A 22048-nucleotide genomic window follows, 5' to 3' on the forward strand; every position below is an offset into this window, starting at 1 on the left:
CGAAAATTATAAGTTATTCAACAACATTTAAAAGAGAATCCTCAAAGAAACTGCGACAAAACAGAACAAAAAGTTCAAGTCCATTTTCATACTTAGTCGGTTTGCTTTGCTGAACCACTAACAGGTTCTCCTATTATCTAGTTCTCGGAGTTTTGCATCCATCCAATCATTTAAAACAGTTGGACGATTGGTACTTAGTGGCTTTGGTCAAATGCCAACTCTTTCAACAACCATTAGTTCCTAAGACCACATCATAACATTTTATAAAAATCCTCAAAGAATGGGACAGAAATGGAATAACGTGGTAATCAATTTACCCAGTTACCAAGATTTCCCATTCATTCACTAATCCTCACAATCAAAGACCAGTTAAACCCTGGTACTTAGTCAGTTTGCTTTGCTGAAGAACTCGGAAATCCACCAGAAAACCCTCGGATTATGAAAACACAGGCCAACCTGAAAATTCCAAGTCATCCGGCAGCATTTGAAAGAGAATCCTCAAAGAAGCTGCGACAAAATGGAAAAATGAGTCCAAGTCCATTTTCATACTCAGTCGGTTTGGTTTGCTGAACCTCTAATATGTTCTCCTATTATCTAGTTCTCCGAGTGTTCCATCCATTCATTAATTTCCATAATCAAAAACCAGTTGGATGTTCGGTACTCAGTGGGTTTGGTCAAATTCCAAGTCTTTCAACAACTTTGAATTTCTAAGACCACATCAAAAATTGTAATAAAAATCTTTAAAGAATGGGGTAGGAAAGGAACAACGCGTTTATCAACTTACCCAGATTTCCCATCCATTCATACATCCTCACAGTCAAAGACCAGTTAGACCCTGGTACTTGGTCAATTTGCTTTGCTGAACAACTCGGGACTCGAACAGAAAACCCTCGTATTTTGAAAACACAGGACAAACCCAAAACGCCGAGTCATTCAACAACATTTGAAAGAGAATCCTCAAAGAAACTGCGACAATACGGAACAAAGAGTCAAAGTCCATTTTCATACTCAACCGGTTTGGTTTGCTGAACCAATAATAGGTTCTCTTATTATCCAGTTCTCCGAGTGTTCCATTCATTCATTTATTTCCAGGATAAAAAACCAGTTGGATGTTTCGTACTCAGTGGGTTTGGTCAAATGCCAACTCTTTCAACAACTGTGAATTTCTAAGACCACATAAAAAAATTGAATACAAATATTTAAAGAATGGGGTAGGAAAGGAACAACGCGTTTATCAACTTACCCAGATTTCCCATCCATTCATTCATCCTCACCGTCAAAGACCAGTTAGACCCTGGTACTTAGTCAGTTTGCTTTGCTGAAGAACTCGGAAGTCCACCAGAAAACCCTCGGATTATGAAAACACAGGCCAACCTGAAAATTCCAAGTCATCCGGCAGCATTTGAAAGAGAATCCTCAAAGAAGCTGCGACAAAATGGAAAAATGAGTCCAAGTCCATTTTCATACTCAGTCGGTTTGGTTTGCTGAACCTCTAATATGTTCTCCTATTATCTAGTTCTCCGAGTGTTCCATCCATTCATTCATTTCCATAATCAAAAACCAGTTGGATGTTCGGTACTCAGTGGGTTTGGTTAAATTCCAAGTCTTTCAGCAACTGTGAATTTCTAAGACCACATCAAAAAATTTAATACAAATATTTAAAGAATGGGGTAGGAAAGGAACAACGCGTTTATCAACTTACCAAGATTTCCGATTCATTCCTTCATCCTCACAGTCAAAGACCAGTTAGACCCTGGTACTTGGTCTGTTTGCTTTGCTGAACAACTCGGAACTGGAACAGAAAACCTTCGGATTTCGAAAACACAGGACAAACCAAAAACTCCAAGTCATTCAACAACATTTGAAAGAGAATCCTCAAAGAAACTGCGACAAGACGGAACAAAGAGTCCAAGTCCATTTTCATACTCAACCGGTTTGGTTTGCTGAACCACTAATAGGTTCTCTTATTATCCAGTTCTCCGAGTGTTCCGTCCATTCATTTATTTCCAGGATAAAAAACCAGTTGGATGTTTCGTACTCAGTGGGTTTGGTCAAATGCCAACTCTTTCAACAACTGTGAATTTCTAAGACCACATCAAAAAATTGAATAAGAATCCTTAAAGAATGGGGCAGGAATGGAACAGCGCGGTTATCAATTTACCCAGATTTCCTATCCATTCATTCATCCTCACAGGCAAAGACCAGTTAGACCCTGGTATTTGGTCAGTTTACTTTGCTGAACAACTCGGAACTCGACCAGAAACCCTCGGATTTCGAAAACACAAACCGAAAATTCTAAATCATCTGACATTTGAAAGAGAATCCTCAAAGAAACTGTGACAAGACGGAACAATGAGTCCAATGTTTTCGTTTGCAGCATGGTTTTTGGGGGGTAAAAATTTGCATTATTTGTGTGTTTGCTCCAACTACAAAGTTTTTTTTTTCTTTTTGGACAAAAACGGCATAAAACATCCACAAAAAAAAAAGAATTAAAAATTCGAAAACAAATTATAATCAACAGATAGATCTGAAGTTGATTTAGGGACTCAAGTGTTAAAAGAAAGAAAGAAGAAAAAAAAATAAAAATAAATATATATATATATATATATATATATATATATATATATATATATATATATATATATATATATATATATATATATAGTACAGTATGACTTATTTTAAACACTTTTATTAGTGGGGACCTTTTGGATCCCCAAGAATTTTTGTATTTAAAAAAAAAAAATATATTTTTTTTTTAAACTGTCATTGCTTAAAAAAATATAAAAACGAAATAAAAATCTAATTACTTCATATAAAATTTTCACTTTCAAATATTTTTGGGGGAAATGTTGCATTGTTTGTGTGTTTTCTTTGACAAAAACAGCATAAACAACAACAAAAAAACAGATTTTTTTTAAAATGTATAATCGACTTGCAGTTGATTTAGAGACTTAAGTGTTAAAATAAATAAATAAATACAATACAGTATGACTAATTTTAAACACTTTAATGACCTTTTGTATTCCCAATCATTTTAATAATTTTGTTTATTAATATTATTTTTTTACTGTTATTGTATTAAAAAAAATTAAATCAAATATTCCACTTTTAAAAATGTTTTGAGGAAATATTGCATATTTTGTGCTTAAGTGTTAAAATAAAAATAAGGAAATAAATAAATACATTTAAAAAAAGGTACACTATGACTTATCTTAAACACTTTTAGGAGTGGGCACCTTTTGGATCCCCAAGAATTTTAGTATTTAAAAAAAAGTAATATTTGTTTTTTTAAACTGTCATTGCTTAGAAAAAAAGAAGAAAATAAAAGAAATACAAATCCATTGACTCCATATGAATTATTCCACTTTTAAATACTTTGGGGGGAATTATTACATTTTTGCGTTTGCTCCAAAAAAACAAAGTTTTCTTTGACAAAAACGGCATAAAGCAACAACAAAAAAAACTTTCAAAAAAAACCCAACAACAACAAAAAATGTATGGTTGCTGTTACACCTAAAGCTGATTTCGAGACTTAAATATTAAAAGTAAAATAAATAAATAAAATACAGTATGACTTATTTTAAACACGTTTATGAGTGGGGACCTTTTGGATCCCTACTAATTTTAAAAACATTTTTCAATTATTATTATTATTTTACTGTTATTGTTTAAAAACAATTAAATGAAATGTTCCACTTTTAAAATGTTGTGTTTAAGTGTTAAAATAAAAATTATGAAATAAAATAAATACATTTAAAAAAAGGTACAGGATGACTTATTTTAAACACTTTTAGGAGCGGGCACTTTTTGGATCCCTAAGAATTTTTGTATTTAAAAAAAAAATTATTCTTTTTTCAAACTGTCATTTCTCAGAAAAAAATGAAATAAAAATCCAATAACTTCACGTCAATTACTCCACTTTTAAATACTTTGGGGCAAAGATTCCATTTTTGTGTTTGCTCCAAAAAACTAAGTTTTCTTTGACAAAAACGGCATGAAACAACAAAAGAAACAACAACAAAAACTTTAAAAAAAAAAAACAACAACAACAAAAAACGTATAGTCGCTGAAGCCTAAAGCTGATTTAGAGACTTAAAAGTTAAAAGTAAAATAAATAAATAAAATAAAGTATGACTTATTTTAAGCACGTTTATGAGTGGGGACCTCTTGGATCCCTAATAATTTTAGTAATTTTTGTTTATTATTGTTGTTATTATTATTTTACTTTTATTTAAAAAAAAAATAAAATGATATGTTCCACTTTTAAAAATGTTTTGGTTGAAATATTGCATACTTTGTGTTTAAGTATTTAAATGAAAATCATGAAAGAAAGAAAGAAATTTAAAAAAAGGTACAGAATGACTTATTTCAAACACTTTTAGGAGTGGGCACCTTTTGGATCCCCAAGAATTTTTGTATTTAAAAAAAATAATTATTCTTTTTTTAAACTGTCATTGCTCAGAAAAAAATTAAATAAAAATCCAATGACTTCACATCAATTACTCCACTTTTAAATACTTTGGGGGAAATATTGCATTTTTGTGTTTGCTCCAAAAAACTAAGTTTTCTTTGACAAAAACGGCATAAAACAACAACAAAAAAAATTAAAAAAACAATAACAAAAAAACTTATGATCGCTGATACACCTAAGGATGATTTAGAGACTTAAATGTTAAAAGTAAAATAAATAAATAAAATACAGTATGACTTATTTTAAACACGTTTACGAGTGGGGACCTTTTTGATCGCCAATAATTGTAGTATTTTTTTTTTTTTTCATTATTTATTAATTTTTCTTTTTTTTAACTGTAATGAGAGGAAAATCCTATGACTTCACATCAAATATTCCACTTTTAAAATTTTGGGGGGGAAATATTACATTGTGTGTTTGCTCCAAAAAACTAAAGTTTTCTTTGACAAAATGGCATAAAATAACAAAAAACAAAAAAATTAAATAAAACATATAATCGCTGATAGACCTAAAGTTGATTTAGAGACTTAAGTGTTAAAATTAAAATAAATAAATAAAATACAGTATGACTTATTTTAAACACGTTTATGAGAGGGGACCTTTTGAATCCCCAATAATTGTAGTAATTTTTTGTAATTATTATTATTATTTTAATGTTATTATTATTATAAAAAAAATGTAACCAAATATTGTACTTTAAAAAATGTTTTGGGGAAATGTTCCATATTTTGTGTTTAAAGGCCTACTGAAATGAGATTTTCTTATTTAAACGGGGATAGCAGGTCCATTCTATGTGTCATACTTGATCATTTCGAGACAATGCCAAATTTTTGCTGAAAGGATTTAGTAGAGAACATTGACGATAAAGTTCGTAACTTTTGGTCGCAAATAAAAAAGTCTCGCCTGCACCAGAAGTCGCAGACGAGGAGGATGTCACCCGTGTGAAGGCTCCTCACATCCTCACATTGTTTATAATGGGAGCCTCCAACAAAAAGAGCTATTCGGACCGAGAAAACGACAATTTCCCCATTAATTTGAGCGAGGACGAAAAATTTGTGGCTGAGTATATTGATAGCGAAGGACTAGAAAAAAAAAAAACAAAGTAAAAAAAAAAAAGGTGATTGCATTGTGAGTAATTCAGATGTTTTTAGACACATTTACTAGGATAATTCTGGAAGATTCCTTATCTGCTTATTGTTTTAATAGTGTTTTAGTGAGATTATAAAGATTGTAAAGACATACTTTGAGTCGGATGGCTGCGGCGAACGGCAGTGTCTCAGAGAGAAGCCGAGGAGCCAAGCTCACAGCTGCCTTTTTTGACATGACAGCTGCTGCAGGACGACGAATAATCATTTGATGTCTCCGGTAAGATATATATCACAATTTCCCCATCCAAAAAAATGCTGGTTGACGTAGAGAAACATGCTGCTTGACCGCTCCGCTTCACAACAAACAAAGAAACATCGGCTGTGTCTCGGTGCTAAAGACAGCTGCAATCCACGGCTTTCCATCAACAGAATTATTCTTTATAGTCTCCATTATTAAATGAACAAATTGCAAAAGATTCAGCAACACAGATGTCCAAAATACTGTGTAATTATGCGATTAAAGCAGACAACTTTTAGCCGCTAGTGGTGCAGCGCTAATATTTCCTGACAGTCCGTGACGTCACACGTACACGTCATCATTCCGCGACGTTTTCAACAAGAAACTCACGGGAAATCTAAAATTGCAATTTAGTAAACTAAAAACGCCGTATTGGCATGTGTTGCAATGTTAATATTTCATCATTGATATATAAACTATCAGACTGTGTGGTCGGTAGTAGTGGGTTTCAGTAGGCCTTTAAGTGTAAAAATAGAAATAAGTAAATAAATAAATAGATTTACAAAAAGGTACACTATGACTTATATTAAACACTTTTAAGAGTGGGGATCTTTTGGATCCCCAATAATTGTAGTAGTTTTGTTTTGTTTTGTTATTATTATTTTATTTTTGCTTAAAAATATAAAAATGAGAGGAAAATCCAATGACTTCACATCCAATATTGCACATTTAAAACATTTTGTGGGTGGGGGGGATATTACATTGTTTGTGTGTTTGCTCCAAAAAACTAAGTTTTCCTTGACAAAAACGGCATAAAACAAAAAGACTTTAAAAAAAACTTATACTGGACAGATAGATCTGAAAGGCCTTCTGAGACCCACCACTACCGACCACACAGTCTGATAGTTTATATAGCAATGATGAAATATTAACATTGCAACACATGCCAATAAGGCCTTTTTAGTTTACTAAATTGCAATTTTAAATTTCGCGCAAAGTTTCCTCTTGAAAACGTTGCGGTATGATGACGTGTATGATGACGCGTGCGCGTGACGTCACGGATTGTAAGGGACATGTTGTTCCAGCCCCGATCCCAGCTATAAGTAGTCTGCTTTAATCGCATAATTACACAGTATTCTGGGCATCTGTGTTGCTGAATCTTTTGCAATTTGTTCAAATACTAATGGAGACTACAAAGAAGAAAGCTGTTGGTGGAAAGCGGTGGATTGCGGCCGGCTGTAGCAACACAAACACAGCCGGTGTTTCATTGTTTACATTCCCTAAAGATGACGGTGAAGCTTTAATATGGAACAGAGCGGTCAAGCAAACATGGTTCCTTACCACATGTCAAACGGCAGGTTTCGGTGAGAAAATTGTGGTAATAAGTCAGCTCTTACCGTAGACATGAGCGGATAGCTTACGTCGTTCCTCGTGCGCGTGTCAAAGAGGCAGCTGTGGACTCTCTTGCCTCCTACGACCGGCTTTCCCCGAAGGTGGGATGCTTCCACCGTGTAGGAGGGGGAAAAAAAGTTCAGCCTGGTCCCAACGACTGCCTTAGCTTCCCCTCGTCGAGAAACGTGGCTTCCCTCAGAGACACTGGCGGTCAACACACCCGTGGCCACACCCCTCTGACTTTCAGGTACCATACAATCTCACTAAAACACTAGTAACACAATAAGCAAGTTTTCCAGAATTATCCTAGTAAATGTGAATCGTTAACACTGCCCACGCCTCTTTTTTTTTCTTTTTTTTTCTAGTCCTTAACTCTAACTTTCCTCATCCACGAACATTTCATCCTCGCTCAAATAAATGGGGAAATCGTCGCTTTCTCGGTTCGGTTCGCTCTCGCTGCTGGTGGCCATGATTGTAAACAATGTGAGGATGTGAGGAACTCCACAACTCGTGACGTCACGCGCACATCGTCTGCTACTTCCGGTACAGGCAAGGCTTTTTTATTAGCGACCAAAAGTTGCGAACTTTGTCGTGGATGTTCTCTACTAAATCCTTTCAGCAAAAATATGGCAATATCGCGAAATGATCAAGTATGACACATAGAATGGACCTGCTATCCCTGTTTAAATAAGAAAATCTAATTTCAGTAGGCCTTGAAGTTTCCACCTAACGGTGGCAAACATTCCACAGAGGTGTGTTCCTGACATGTTGCACCTGTGCAGGTGGCCCGGCCTCTGGCCATGAAGAAAGAGAGTATACAGACCAGGAAGCGCAAGCCCAAGATGGCCAAGAACAAGTCGGCCACAGGTGAGGTGAAAGGAGCGCACCTCCAACTAAACATCCACAAAATGTGTCTATTGGTAGAACATTTCAATTTCAATTTTTGTTGTTGTTGTTATTGATGTTTAGGGGCGTCGACCACCTCTGGCTGCAGCTCGCCCTCGTCAGAACACACCTCCACCGTCAAGCGGGAACCCAGTCTGACCCTGTCGCCCTACCAGGTAAAGAGTCTGTGGACACACCAACCTGGAAGTAGTCCAAAAAACTGACCTCATACTACAGGGGGTGTCCAGAGTGGGGCCCGGGGGGTGTGGGGGGGGGGGGGGTAATTTTTTTTACCTTAAAACTGTCATTGCTCGAAAAATAATAATGAATCAAAATCCAGGTTGTTGACATATATTTACTTTTGAATATTTTGGGGTTATTTTGTTGCATATTTTGTGTGTTTGCCATAAAAACAAAAATTGTATTTAATTCGATAAAAAGGTCAAAAAAACAACAACAAAAACAAAACGTATAATTGACAGATAGAGCTGAAGATTTTTTTTTTATAATTATTTTCTTTAAAACTGTCATTGCTTAAAAGATTAATAATGATATACAAATCTAATTATTTCACATCAAATATTCCACTTTTTAAATATGTTTTGGGGAAATGTTGCACTGCTTGTGTTTGCTCCAACAAAAAAAACAACAATGACAATAACGGCAAATTCCATCCATCCATCCATTTTCTACCGCTTATTCCCTTCGGGGTCACGGGGGGCGCTGTTGCCTATCTCAGCTACAATCGGGCGGAAGGTGGGGTACACCAGTTATTTTATGTTTTTTTTTTTTTATATTTTATATATTTTTTTTATATTTTTATAAATAAATATATATTTCAGCAGCATAAAACAAAAATAAAACTTCAAAAGTAGAAAAAAACTATAATGACAGATAGATCTCAAGTTGATTAAGAAACTTGTTTAAAGTAAAAAATAAATAACTAAATAAAGTACAGTATGACTTATTTTGAACACTTTTATGAGTGGGGATATTTGATCTTCAAGAATTTTAGTTTTGTTTTTAATAATTATTGTTTTTTAACTGGTCATTGCTTAAAAATATTAAAAATGAAATGAAAATCCAATGACTTCACATCAAATATTCCACTTTTAAATATTTTTGGGGGGAAATATTGCATTGTTTATGAGTTTGCTGCAAAAAAAAAAAAAGATAAAATTGGCATAAAACAAAAAGAATAAAACTTTAAAAATGGAAAAAAAAACTTTAATCGGGCTTCATGGTGGCAGAGGGGTTAGTGCGTCTGCCTCACAATACGAAGGTCCTGCAGTCCTGGATTCAAATCCAGGCTGGGGATCTTTCTGTGTGGAGTTTGCATGTTCTCCCCGTGAATGCGTGGGTTCCCTCCGGGTACTCCGGCTTCCTCCCACTTCCAAAGACATGCACCTGGGGATAGGTTGATTGGCAACACTAAATTGGCCCTAGTGTGTGAATGTGAGTCTGAATGTCGTCTGTCTATCTGTGTTGGCCCTGTGATGAAGTGGCGACTTGTCCAGGGTGTACCCCGCCTTCCGCCCCCCGCGACCCCAAAAGGGAATAAGCGGTAGAAAATGGATGGGATGGACATAAAGACCTGAAGTTTATTTAAAGACTTAAATGTTAAAAGTAAAATTAATAAATAAAGTACAGTATGACTTATTTTAAACACCTTTACCAGTGGGGACCTTTTGTATCGCCAATAATTTTAGTATTTTAAAAAAAATATATATATATTGTTTTTTCAAACAGTCATTGCTTAAAAATATAAAAATGAAATGAAAATCCATTTACTTCACGTCATATATTTCACTTTGAATATTTTGGGGTGAAAATATTGCATATTTTGTGCTTTTTGCCTTAAAAAGTCCATCCATCCATCCATTTTCTGCCGCTTATTCCCGTTCGGGATCGCGGGGGGCGCTGGCGCCTATCTCAGCTACAATCGGGCGGAAGGCGGGGTACACCCTGGACAAGTCGCCACCTCATCGCAGGGCCAACACAGATAGACAGACAACATTCAGACTCACATTCACACACTAGGGCCAATTTAGTGTTGCCAATCAACCTATCCCCAGGTGCATGTCTTTGGAAGTGGGAGGAAGCCGGAGTACCCGGAGGGAACCCACGTATAATTAAAATAAAAATGACTTTATATCGGCAGACATGAAGTTGATGTCAAGCAGTGATTCTCAAACGGTGCTCCATGGAGCTGTACACCAAATAATCCCTTCATTGAATATTCAAACACATTGTTACTGTTCAAACTGTGTGTCGTATCACAGTGGCCGAAAATATGAAATATACTTGTTAAATAAAACCTCTATCTTATTTTTAATGAATAGAATAGAATAGAATAGAATAGAATAGAATAGAAAGAACTTTATTGATCCCTGGGGGAAATTCAGCACCACAGTTTGCTCACAATAGACAATAATAATAATAAATAATATATAACATATACTATATATATATAATATATGAATGGTATAAATATATTCTATTTATATTCTACATTTAAGTGCAGTCAAGGAAATATTCATTATACAGTCTGATGGCTGTTGGTGTGAAGGACCTCCTGTGTCGTTCCGTGTTACATTTAGGGAGTCTGAGCCTTCCACTGAACGTGCTCATTCTCTCCGCAAGGTCCGAGTGTAGTGGGTGGGAGGTGTTGTCCATAATGGCTAGGAGTTTTGCTAGACTTCTCTTCTCTGACACCACCGGCAGAGAGTCCAGCTCCACTCCCACCACGTTACTGGCCTTCTTTACCAACTTGTTCAGTCTGTTTGTGTCCCTCACTCTTAGCCCGCTGCCCTGGCAAGCCACGACGTACAAGAATACTTAGACCTACTACACTACCGTATTTTGCTCATTGCTGCAGTCCTTGGAGCAGTGGTTCTTAACCTTGTCGGAGGTACCGAACCCCATTAGTTTTATATGCACATTCATTGAACCCTTCTTAGTGAAAAATAAAATGTTTTTTTTTTTAATTCAAGACAAAGTTATGTTTTTGGTAAAACTTTAGAATGGAGAACATATTGAAAGCAACAAAGACTTAATTTAGAGCAGGGGTTACCAATGTGGTGCCCGCGGGCACCAGGTAGCCCGTAAGGACCAGATGAGTGGCCCGCTGGCCTGTTCTAAAAATAGCTCAAATAGCAGCACTTACCAGTAAGCTGCCTCTGTTTTTTAAAATTTTGTTTATTTACTAGCAAGCTGATCTCGCTTTGCTCGATATTTTTAATTCTAAGAGAGACAAAACTCAAATAGAGTTTGAAAATCCAAGAAAATATTTTAAAACCTTGATCTTCACTTGTTTGAATAAATTCTTTTTTTTTTTTTACTTTGCTTCTTGTAACTTTCAGAAAGACAATTTTAGAGAAAAAATACAACCTTAAAAATGATTTTAGGAATTTTAAACACATATACCTTTTTACCTTTTAAATTCCTTCCTCTTTTTTCCTGACAATTTAAATCAATGTTCCAGTAAAAACAAAAAACAAATATTGTAAAGAATAATAATACATTTCAATTAAATTCTTCATTTTAGCTTCTGTTTTTTTCGACGAAGAATATTTGAAATATTTCTTCAAACTTATTGTGATTAAAATTCCCCAAAAATATTCTGGCAAATCTAGAAAATCTTTAGAATCAAGTTTAAATCTTATTTCAAAGTATTTCGAATTTCTTTTAAAATTTTTGTTCTGGAAAATCTAGAAGAAATAATGATTTGTCTTTGTTAGAAATATAGCTTGGTCCAATTTGTTATCTATTCTATCAAAGTGCAGATTGGATTTTAACCTATTTAAAACATGTCATCAAAATTCCAAAAAACAAAAAACCTTCCGTAAAAGGAAAAAAAAAATGTACGACGGAATGACAGACAGGGCTTCACGGTGGCAGAGGGGTTAGTGCGTCTGCCTCACAATACGAAGGTCCTGCAGTCCTGGGTTCAAATCCAGGCTCGGGATCTTTCTGTGTGGAGTTTGCATGTTCTCCCCGTGAATGCGTGGGTTCCCTCCGGGTACTCCGGCTTCCTCCCACCCCCAAAGACATGCACCTGGGGATAGGTTGATTGGCAACACTAAATTGGCCCTAGTGTGTGAATGTGAGTGTGAATGTTGTCTGTCTATCTGTGTTGGCCCTGCGATGAGGTGGCGACTTGTCCAGGGTGTACCCCGCCTTCCGCCCGATTGTAGCTGAGATAGGCGCCAGCGCCCCCCGCGACCCCGAAAGGGAATAAGCGGTAGAAAATGGATGGATGGATGGATGACAGACAGAAATACCCATTTTTATATATATATATAGATTTATTTATTAAAGGTAAATTGAGCAAATTGGCTATTTCTGGCGATTTATTTAAGTGTGTATCAAACTGGTAGCCCTTCGCATTAATCAGTACCCAAGAAGTAGCTCTTGGTTTCAAAAAGGTTGGTGACCCCTGATTTAGAGGTTTTTGGACACTAGGGGAACATATTCTAAGTAACAAAGACTTAACTTAGAAGTTTTTGGCCACCAGGGGAACATATTCTAAGTAACAACGACTTCATTTGGAGTTATTTGGTTAGGGATAGGATTAAAATGAGGCCATGCCGAATAAGGCATTAATAAGTACTTAATAATGAATAATTAAGAGCAAATATGTTACTAATTTGCATGTTAATAAGCAACTAATTAATGGTTCAAAGAACAAAAGACAGTAAACTTATACTAGACTGCATAAACTCACAACAAATGACACACCTGCAAATCCGTGTGACTTCTGCTGTTGCCTTATCCGTAATATGCCGATAGGGAGAAGTTTTTATTGAGACGATGAGTAGGGTTTGTTTTGACCTCTGCCGAACCCATGGGGCCCACTCACCGAACCCCTAGGGTTCGATCGAACCCAGGTTAAAGGGGAACATTATCACCAGACCTATGTAAGCGTCAATATATACCTTGATGGTGCAGAAAAAAGACCATATATTTTTTAAACCGATTTCCGAACTCTAACTGGGTGAATTTTGGCGAATTAAATGCCTTTCTGTTCACCGCTCTTTTTGCGATGACGTCAGAACGTGACGTCTCCGAGGTAATACAGCCGCCATTTTCATTTTCAACACATTACAAACACCAGGTCTCAGCTCTGTTATTTTCCGTTTTTTCGACTTTTTTTTGGAACTTTGGAGACATCATGCCTCGTCGGTGTGTTGTCGGAGGGTGTAACAACACTAACAGGGAGGGATTCAAGTTGCACCACTGGCCCGAAGATGCAAAAGTGTCTGCTGCCAGACCCCCATTGAATGTACCAAAGTGTCTCCACATTTTACCGGCGATGACAGACATGGCACAGAGATGTATGGATAACCTGCAGATGCATTTGCAACGATAAATTCAACAAAATCACAAAGGTGAGTTTTGTTGATGTTGACTTATGTGCTAATCAGACAGGGGCGGTTTAGCTCGGTTGGTAGAGCGGCTGTGCTAGTAACTTGAGGGTTGCAGGTTCGATTCCCGCTTCCGCCATCCTAGTCACTGCCGTTGTGTCCTTGGGCAAGACACTTTACCCACCTGCTCCCAGTGCCACCCACACTGGTTTGAATGTAACTTAGATATTGGGTTTCACTATGTAAAGCGCTTTGAGTCACTAATCGACGCTAACATGCTATTTACCGGCGGTGCTAAAGCAGACATGGCACAGAGATGTATGGATAACCTGTAGATGCATTTGCAACTATAAAGTCAACGAATTCACAAAGGTGAGTTTCTGTTGATGTTGACTGCCAGCTAATCGATGCTAACATGCTACGCTAATCGATGCTAACATGCTATTTACCGGCAGTGCTAAAGCAGACATGGCACAGAGATGTATGGATAACCTGCAGATGCATTTGCAACTATATTACGTTTCCTTCCACCCACATTTAATGCGAAAAAAAAACTTACCAATCGAAGGATTTAAGTTGTTCCAGTGTCACGAGATGCGAAAGTCCTGATCGTTTGGTCGGCATATTTTACCGGCGATGCTAACGCAGCTATTCGGCCATGCTATGGCTATGAATAGCGTCAATAGCTATTTGCTCAATAGCTTCAGTTTCTTCTTCAATACTTTCATACTCCAACCATCCGTTTCAATACATGCGTAATCTGTTGAATCGCTTAAACCGCTGAAATCCGAGTCTGAATCCGAACTAATGTCGCTATGTCTTGCTGTGGTATTAGCCGTTGTTTGTTTACATTGGCAGCACTGTATGACGTCACAGGGAAATGGATAGTCGCACCGCAAATAGTGAAAATCAAGCACTTTAAAGCTTTTTTTAGGGATATTCGGAGACCGGTAAAATTTTGAAAAACATTTCTAAAAATACAACAAGCCACCGGGAACAGATTTTTATTGTTTTTAACCCTTTTGAAATTGTGATAATGTTCCCCTTTGAGAACCACTGCCTTGGAGTGTTTTCTGAGGTGCAAGTTTTCGAACCACTGGCCTAAAGATGTAATATTCATGTATGACTTATAAAATTACATTTTTATGACTGAGACCCTTCTGGGGACAAACTTGAAGAGTTAAAAAAAAACAACAAAATATTGTTTTGTGGAATGAAAAATATCAAATGGCTTTCATTTACGAACTGAAAAAGTTTGGACAACTCTTTCTCACTACTAATTAGCATTGGCATTATCAGAAGTGGCTGTAGGCAACCCCCGGTGTGGTATTTTATTGACTCAACAAGACGGTAGGTAGTACCAAGAGTGGTCGCTATTTACGATTCCCGCCCCCGGCACTCTTGCAACATAGGTTCTAACGACCCTAACCCTTTTGTTTCTCGCTGACCTTTGCCCTCCGCAGACGTGCAGCCAGTTGAACGCCACGCCGCCACACGTGGGAATCAAATACGAGGACTACGTCTTCGCGCCGGCCACCATGGCCGCACAGAACTCCTGGTGCGCTCTTTCCCAGGCGTGACTGAGGGGCCCCGCCTTGACATATGAGGGGCCCTCAGGGGACCACGCCGAGGATTCATTGGTTTGTTTTGCCCTCTCATCGGCGACACGTGGATGATTAACTTTTATGGACGCATTATTGATGTTGCCATAAGGGCCCTCAGCTTGTGCAGCGGCCATGTTGGCGAGGGACCTCCACGCCAAGGTCATGTGAGCAAGTTTTCTGGGCAAGAAGGATTGTGAAAGTGCAATGGCTCGTTTTTTTTTTTTGTTTTTTTAATGTATAGTGAAATAATTGTGGTTAATTTTACTGGCTGTCAATGTTTGTTTTTAAGGAAGAAAAGGACATTGTTCTTGGACTATTTATTATTCAAATGACAGAATGCAATAAAGATCTCATTTCATGTCCAAAAAGTGTTTGTTTGAGATCATGTAAAAAGTTTTTTTTGTATATCAAACTAGCTTTAGGACATATTTTACATATTATAAAAAACACAATATTAAATGTGTGTTTGCTTAAATTAATTTTCTACCAAAAAAACAGTGCACAATATTAATAAACTGTAATTTAAGGCATTATATTTACAATAGTTAAAATAAAACTGTCATATTAAAAAAAAAAAAGCTATTAATTTATTAAAGTGTTTTTTAATTGTTGATTATATATTCTGTTTTTATGAATTAGTTTAAATTGCGTTAATTGATTTTTATCATATTATAATATAATAACGGTATACTTTTATAACTAATGATGATTATCCATCCATCCATCCATTTCCTACCACTTGTCCCTTTTGGCGTCGCAGGGGAGTCGCTGGAACTTATCTCAGCTGCATTCCGGTGGTAGGTTGTGTACACCCTGGACAAGTCGCCACCTCATCGCAGGGCCTAATGATGATTATATTATTATGTATTATTTATACTATAAATCTACGTATTCACATGAAATGAAAAGTTCTAAAAGAATACAATTCAAAATATGTATGATTATTTCCTAAATATAAAAAAATATATACATTTTTTTAATAAGCATTTTTAATTAAAAAAAATTGCGAATTCATGCTGGCATTTTTGTAGAAAAATTAATTATTGAGGTACTTTGTGAATTTTTTTAAATTTTCTATTAAAACAATTTTTAAAGTGATTTATAAATGTCGATTAAATAAATAAATAAATTGTTAATATGGTCACTCACTTTGTTGCTTGGATTATATGTTATTATAATATATGTCAATTGGGATAACTAATGATGATTATATTATGATGTATTATTTATAATATAAATCTACAAAAAAAATGTATTAGATTTACTCATATTCAAAATATATATGATCATTTCCTAAAAGTAAAACAAAATAATAAAATATATATTTTTTAATAACTTTTTTTTAACAGAAATAATAGCTATACTTTGTGCTGGCATTTTTGTAAAAAAACAAATTAGTGAAGTACTTTGTGAAAAATGTTATAAATATATATATATATGTATATATATATATATATATATATATATATGTATATACTGTATAGGTATATATACTGTATATGTATATATATATATATATTTTTTTTTTTTTCATAGTACTGTCAGTAATGTCAATCAATATGTCATCAATAAATATGACATCATATTTATTGAACAAACATGGATCCATATTTGAGTTGATTAGTTAATTTTGTGTGCGTGCGTTTTTGTGTGTGTGCGTGCGTGCGTTTTTGTGTGTGTGTGTGTGTGTGTATGTGTGTGTGTGTCCAAAGGTTGTGTTCCAACTATTTTATGGCACCAAGTGGTGTCTGCTAGCAGGATGGAGTCAACAACAAAGTGATCTTAGTGCCGACTCGGCAACACGCAGGCGACGCCATGGCGACAACAGCCACTCACTTTATGGCAGCACCTCCTCACTTTATGGCAGCACCTCCTCAGGTAAAGAGCAGCAAGGTGGGCGTGAACAGAAGAGCTCCCCCTGCAGTTGACAAATAAATAAGGGGCACTCATGTTGAATAGATGATCTTTGACCTTTGGACTTAGAGCCAAATTAAAAAGTGCCTCCGTCATTTAAAGAGAATCTTTGACTTGCCTTTTTGGTGCAGGTCCTTTAAGGTGATTAAAAAGTGTTCATGTCATGAAGAGGATCTTTGACTTGCCTTTTAGATGCAGGTCCTTAAAGGTGATAAAAGTGCTTCTGTCATAAAGAAGATCTTTGACTTGACTTGTTGTTGCAGGTCCTTAAAGGCAACTGAGTGATCATGTCGTATAAAGGATCTTTGACTTGCCTTTTTACTGCTGGTCCTTAGAGGCAACAGAGCGCTCATGTCGTATAAATGATCGTTGACTTGACTTGTTGTTGCAGGTTCTTAAAGGCAACCGAGTGATCATGTTGTATAAAGGATCTTTGACTTGCTTTTTTATTGCTGGTCCTTAGAGGCAACAGAGCGCTCATGTCGTATAAATGATCTTTGACTTGACTTGCTGTTGCAGGTCCTTAAATGTGATTAAAAAGTGTATATGTCATAAAGAGGATCTTTGACTTGCCTTTTAGATGCAGGTCCTTAAAGGTGATAAAAGTGCTTCTGTCATAAAGAATATCTTTGACTTGACTTGTTGTTGCAGGTCCTTAAAGGCAACAGAGTGATCATGTTGTATAAAGGATCTTTGACTTGCCTTTTTACTGCTGGTCCTTAGAGGCAACAGAGCGCTCATGTCGTATAAATGATCGTTGACTTGACTTGTTGTTGCAGGTTCTTAAAGGCAACCGAGTGATCATGTCGTATAAAGGATCTTTGACTTGCTTTTTTATTGCTGGTCCTTAGAGGCAACAGAGCACTCTTGTCGTATAAATGATCTTTGACTTGACTTGTTGTTGCAGGTCCTTAAATGTGATTAAAAAGGGCCTCCATCATTTAAAGAGGATCTTTGACTTGCTTTTTTAGTGTAGGTCCTTTAAGGTGATTAAAAAGTGCTTCTGTCATAAAAAGGATCTTTGACTTGCCTTTTAGATGCAGGTCCTTAAAGGTGATAAAAGTGCTTTTGTCATAAAGAGGATCTTTGAATTGACTTATTGTTGTAGGTCCTTAAAGGCAACAGGGCGCTCATGTCGTATAAAGGATCTTTGACTTGCCTTTTTGCTGCCTGTTCTTAAAGGCAACAGAGCGCTCATGTCGTAATAAGGATCTTTGTTTTGCCTTTTTGTTGCAGGTCCTTAACATACTTGCTAACCCTCCCGGATATTCCGGGAGACTCACGAAATTCAGCGCCTCTCCCGACATATTTTCTCCCGAAATTCAGGCGGAGCTGGAGGCCACGCCCCCTCCAGCTCCATGCAGACCTGAGTGAGGACAGCCTGTTTTCACGTCCGCTTTCCCACAATATAAACAGCTTGTCTGCCCAATGACGTTATAACTGTAGAATGATCGAGGCCGAGTTCTTGATTTCTTATGTGGGTTTATTGTTAAGCAGTTTGTGTAACGTCCTCCCAGCGCGGTAACAACACACAAAAACAGCAGTCAAGTTTCCGTCTACCGTAAAGCAGTTCGTCTGCCGTAAACAGCAATGTTGTGACACTCTTAAACAGGACAATACTGCCATCTACTGTACATGCATATGGTTAGAAAAATAGTGACAGAGAATAGACCAAGGATGGACAATTCAACCCTTAATTCAACAATGAGTAGATGAGTTTTATGATGCGTTCAGTTTATCAAAGCAACAATCAAACAATCGTAAAATTCCCGTCGTATCAATTCCTAGATATGGTCGTAACTATACTAAATGCACTGGGCATAATAAACACAACATTATTAATATTGCTACTACGGGTAATTTGATCAAAAATTCCCTAAAACAGCCCACTACCTATAATATAGGTTTTTTAAACATAAGATCATTGTCTCCCAAAACGTTGTTAGTTAATGATATTATCAGAGACAACAATCTTAACGTCATCGGTCTCAGCGAAACCTGGCTTAAACCAAACGACTTTTTCGCGCTAAATGAGGCATGTCCTCCTAACTTTACACATGCGCATATTGCCCGTCCTCTTAAAAGGGGTGGGGGGGTCGCACTAATATACAACGAAAACTTTAACCTTAGTCCTAACATAAATAATAAATATAAATCGTTTGAGGTGCTTACTATGAGGTCTGTCACACCGCTGCCTCTACACCTGGCTGTTATCTACCGCCCCCCAGGGCCCTGTTCGGACTTTATCAATGAATTCTCAGAGTTTGTTGCTGATCTAGTGACACACGCCGATAATATAATCATAATGGGGGACTTTAATATCCGTATGAATACCCCATCGGACCCACCGTGCGTAGCGTTCCAGACTATAATTGATAGCTGTGGTCTCACACAAATAATAAATGAACCCACACATCGCAACGGTAATACGATAGACCTAGTGCTTGTCAGGGGTATCACCGTTTCCAAAGTTACGATACTCCCGTATACTAAAGTATTGTCCGATCATTACCTTATAAAATTCGAGGTTCAGACGCATGTTCATCAAACTAATAATAATAATAACTGCTATAGCAGCCGCAACATTAATACGGCCACAACGACAACTCTTGCTGACCTACTGCCCTCGGTAATGGCACCATTCCCAAATGATGTGGGCTCTATTGATAACCTCACTAACAACTTTAACGACGCCCTGCGCGAAACCATTGACAACATAGCACCGCTAAAGTTAAAAAAGGCTCCAAAAAAGCGCACCCTGTGGTTTACAGAAGAAACTAGAGCTCAGAAATTATTATGCAGAAAGCTGGAACGCAAATGGCGCACGACTAAACTTGAGGTGCACCATCAAGCATGGAGTGATGGTTTAATAACTTATAAACGCATGCTTACCTTAGCTAAAGCTAAATATTACTCAAATCTCATCCACCGTAATAAAAACGATCCTAAATTTTTGTTTAGTACGGTAGCATCGCTAACCCAACAAGGGACTCCTTCCAGTAGCTCCACCCACTCAGCTGATGACTTTATGCAATTCTTTAGTAAGAAAATTGAAGTCATTAGAAAGGAGATTAAAGACAATGCGTCCCAGCTACAACGGGGTTCTATTAACACTGACACGATTGTATATACGGCGGATACTGCAATCCAAAATAGTTTCTCTCGTTTTGAGGAAATAACATTAGAGGAATTGTTACAACGTGTAAATGGAATAAAACAAACAACATGTTTACTTGACCCTCTTCCTGGGAAACTGATCAAGGAGCTCTTTGTATTATTAGGTCCATCAGTGCTAAATATTATAAACTTATCACTTTCCTCGGGCACTGTTCCCCTAGCATTCAAAAAAGCGGTTATTCATCCTCTTCTTAAAAGACCTAACCTCGATCCTGACCTCATGGTAAACTACCGACCGGTGTCTCACCTTCCTCGAAAAAATTGTTGCGGAGCAGTTAAATGAAGACTTAGCGTCTAACAATCTATGTGAAACCTTTCAATCCGGTTTCAGGGCAAATCACTCCACGGAGACAGCCCTCGCAAAAATGACTAATGATCTATTGCTAACGATGGATTCTGATTCGTCATCTATGTTGCTGCTCCTCGATCTTAGCGCCGCTTTCGATACCGTCGATCATAATATTTTATTAGAACGTATCAAAACATGAATTGGTATGTCAGACTTAGCCCTGTCTTGGTTTAACTCTTATCTTACTGATAGGATGCCGTGTGTCTCCCATAAAAATGTGACCTCGGACTACGTTAAGGTAACGTGTGGAGTTCCCCAGGGTTCGGTCCTTGGCCCTGCACTCTTCAGCATCTACATGCTGCCGCTAGGTGACATCATACGCAAATACGGTGTTAGCTTTCACTGTTATGCTGATGACACCCAACTCTACATGCCCCTAAAGCTGACCAACACGCCGGATTGTAGTCAGCTGGAGGCGTGTCTTAATGAAATTAAACAATGGATGTCCGCTAATTTTTTGCAACTCAACGCCAAAAAAACGGAAATGCTGATTATCGGTCCTGCTAGACACCGAACTCTATTTAATAATACAACTCTAACATTTGACAACCAAACAATTAAACAAGGCGACACGGTAAAGAATCTGGGTATTATCTTCGACCCAACCCTCTCCTTTGAGGCACACATTAAAAGCGTTACTAAAACGGCCTTCTTTCATCTCCGTAATATCGCTAAAATTCGCTCCATTCTGTCCACTAAAGACGCCGAGATCATTATCCATGCGTTTGTTACGTCTCGTCTCGATTACTGTAACGTATTATTTTCGGGTCTCCCCATGTCTAGCATTAAAAGATTACAGTTGGTACAAAATGCGGCTGCTAGACTTTTGACAAGAACAAGAAAGTTTGATCACATTACGCCTGTACTGGCTCACCTGCACTGGCTTCCTGTGCACTTAAGATGTGACTTTAAGGTTGTACTACTTACGTATAAAATACTACACGGTCTAGCTCCATCCTATTTTGCCGATTGTATTGTGCCATATGTCCCGGCAAGAAATCTGCGTTCAAAGGACTCCGGCTTATTAGTGATTCCCAAAGCCCAAAAAAAGTCTGCGGGCTGTAGGGCTTTTTCATTTCGGGCTCCAGTACTCTGGAATGCCCTCCCGGTAACAGTTCGAGATGCCACCTCAGTAGAAGCATTTAAGTCTCACCTTAAAACTAATTTGTATACTCTAGCCTTTAAATAGACTCCCTTTTTAGACCAGTTGATCTGCCATTTCTTTTCTTTTTCTTCTATGTCCCACCCTCCTTTGTGGAGGGGGTCCGGTCCGATCCGGTGGCCATGTACTGCTTGCCTGTGTATCGGCTGGGGACATCTCTGCGCTGCTGATCCGCCTCCGCTTGGGATGGTTTCCTGCTGGCTCCGCTGTGAACGGGACTCTTGCTGCTGTGTTGGATCCGCTTTGGACTGGACTCTCGCGACTGTGTTGGATCCATTATGGATCAAACTTTCACAGTATCATGTTAGACCCGCTCGACATCCATTGCTTTCCTCCTCTCCAAGGTTCTCATAGTCATTATTGTCACCGATGTCCCACTGGGTGTGAGTTTTCCTTGCC

At 37.4% G+C, this 22048-nt stretch overlaps 1 protein-coding gene across 1 annotated transcript in view; it reads left to right on the forward strand.

The window, feature by feature from the left end:
* The window catches only part of gata5 (GATA binding protein 5), a 35886-nt gene extending 20533 nt beyond the window's left edge, over positions 1-15353 (forward strand). The window contains exons 5-7 of the mRNA XM_061889481.1: positions 7975-8059; positions 8162-8253; positions 14907-15353. Of these exons, the coding sequence (XP_061745465.1) occupies positions 7975-8059; positions 8162-8253; positions 14907-15023 (294 nt within the window). The 3' untranslated portion in view covers positions 15024-15353. The remainder of the gene's footprint in view (positions 1-7974; positions 8060-8161; positions 8254-14906) is intronic.
* Positions 15354-22048: the final 6695 nt, after the last annotated feature.

The sequence above is a fragment of the Nerophis ophidion genome, linkage group LG27, assembly GCF_033978795.1.
Source record: "Nerophis ophidion isolate RoL-2023_Sa linkage group LG27, RoL_Noph_v1.0, whole genome shotgun sequence".
In the NCBI taxonomy this organism is placed as follows: Eukaryota; Metazoa; Chordata; class Actinopteri; order Syngnathiformes; family Syngnathidae; genus Nerophis; species Nerophis ophidion.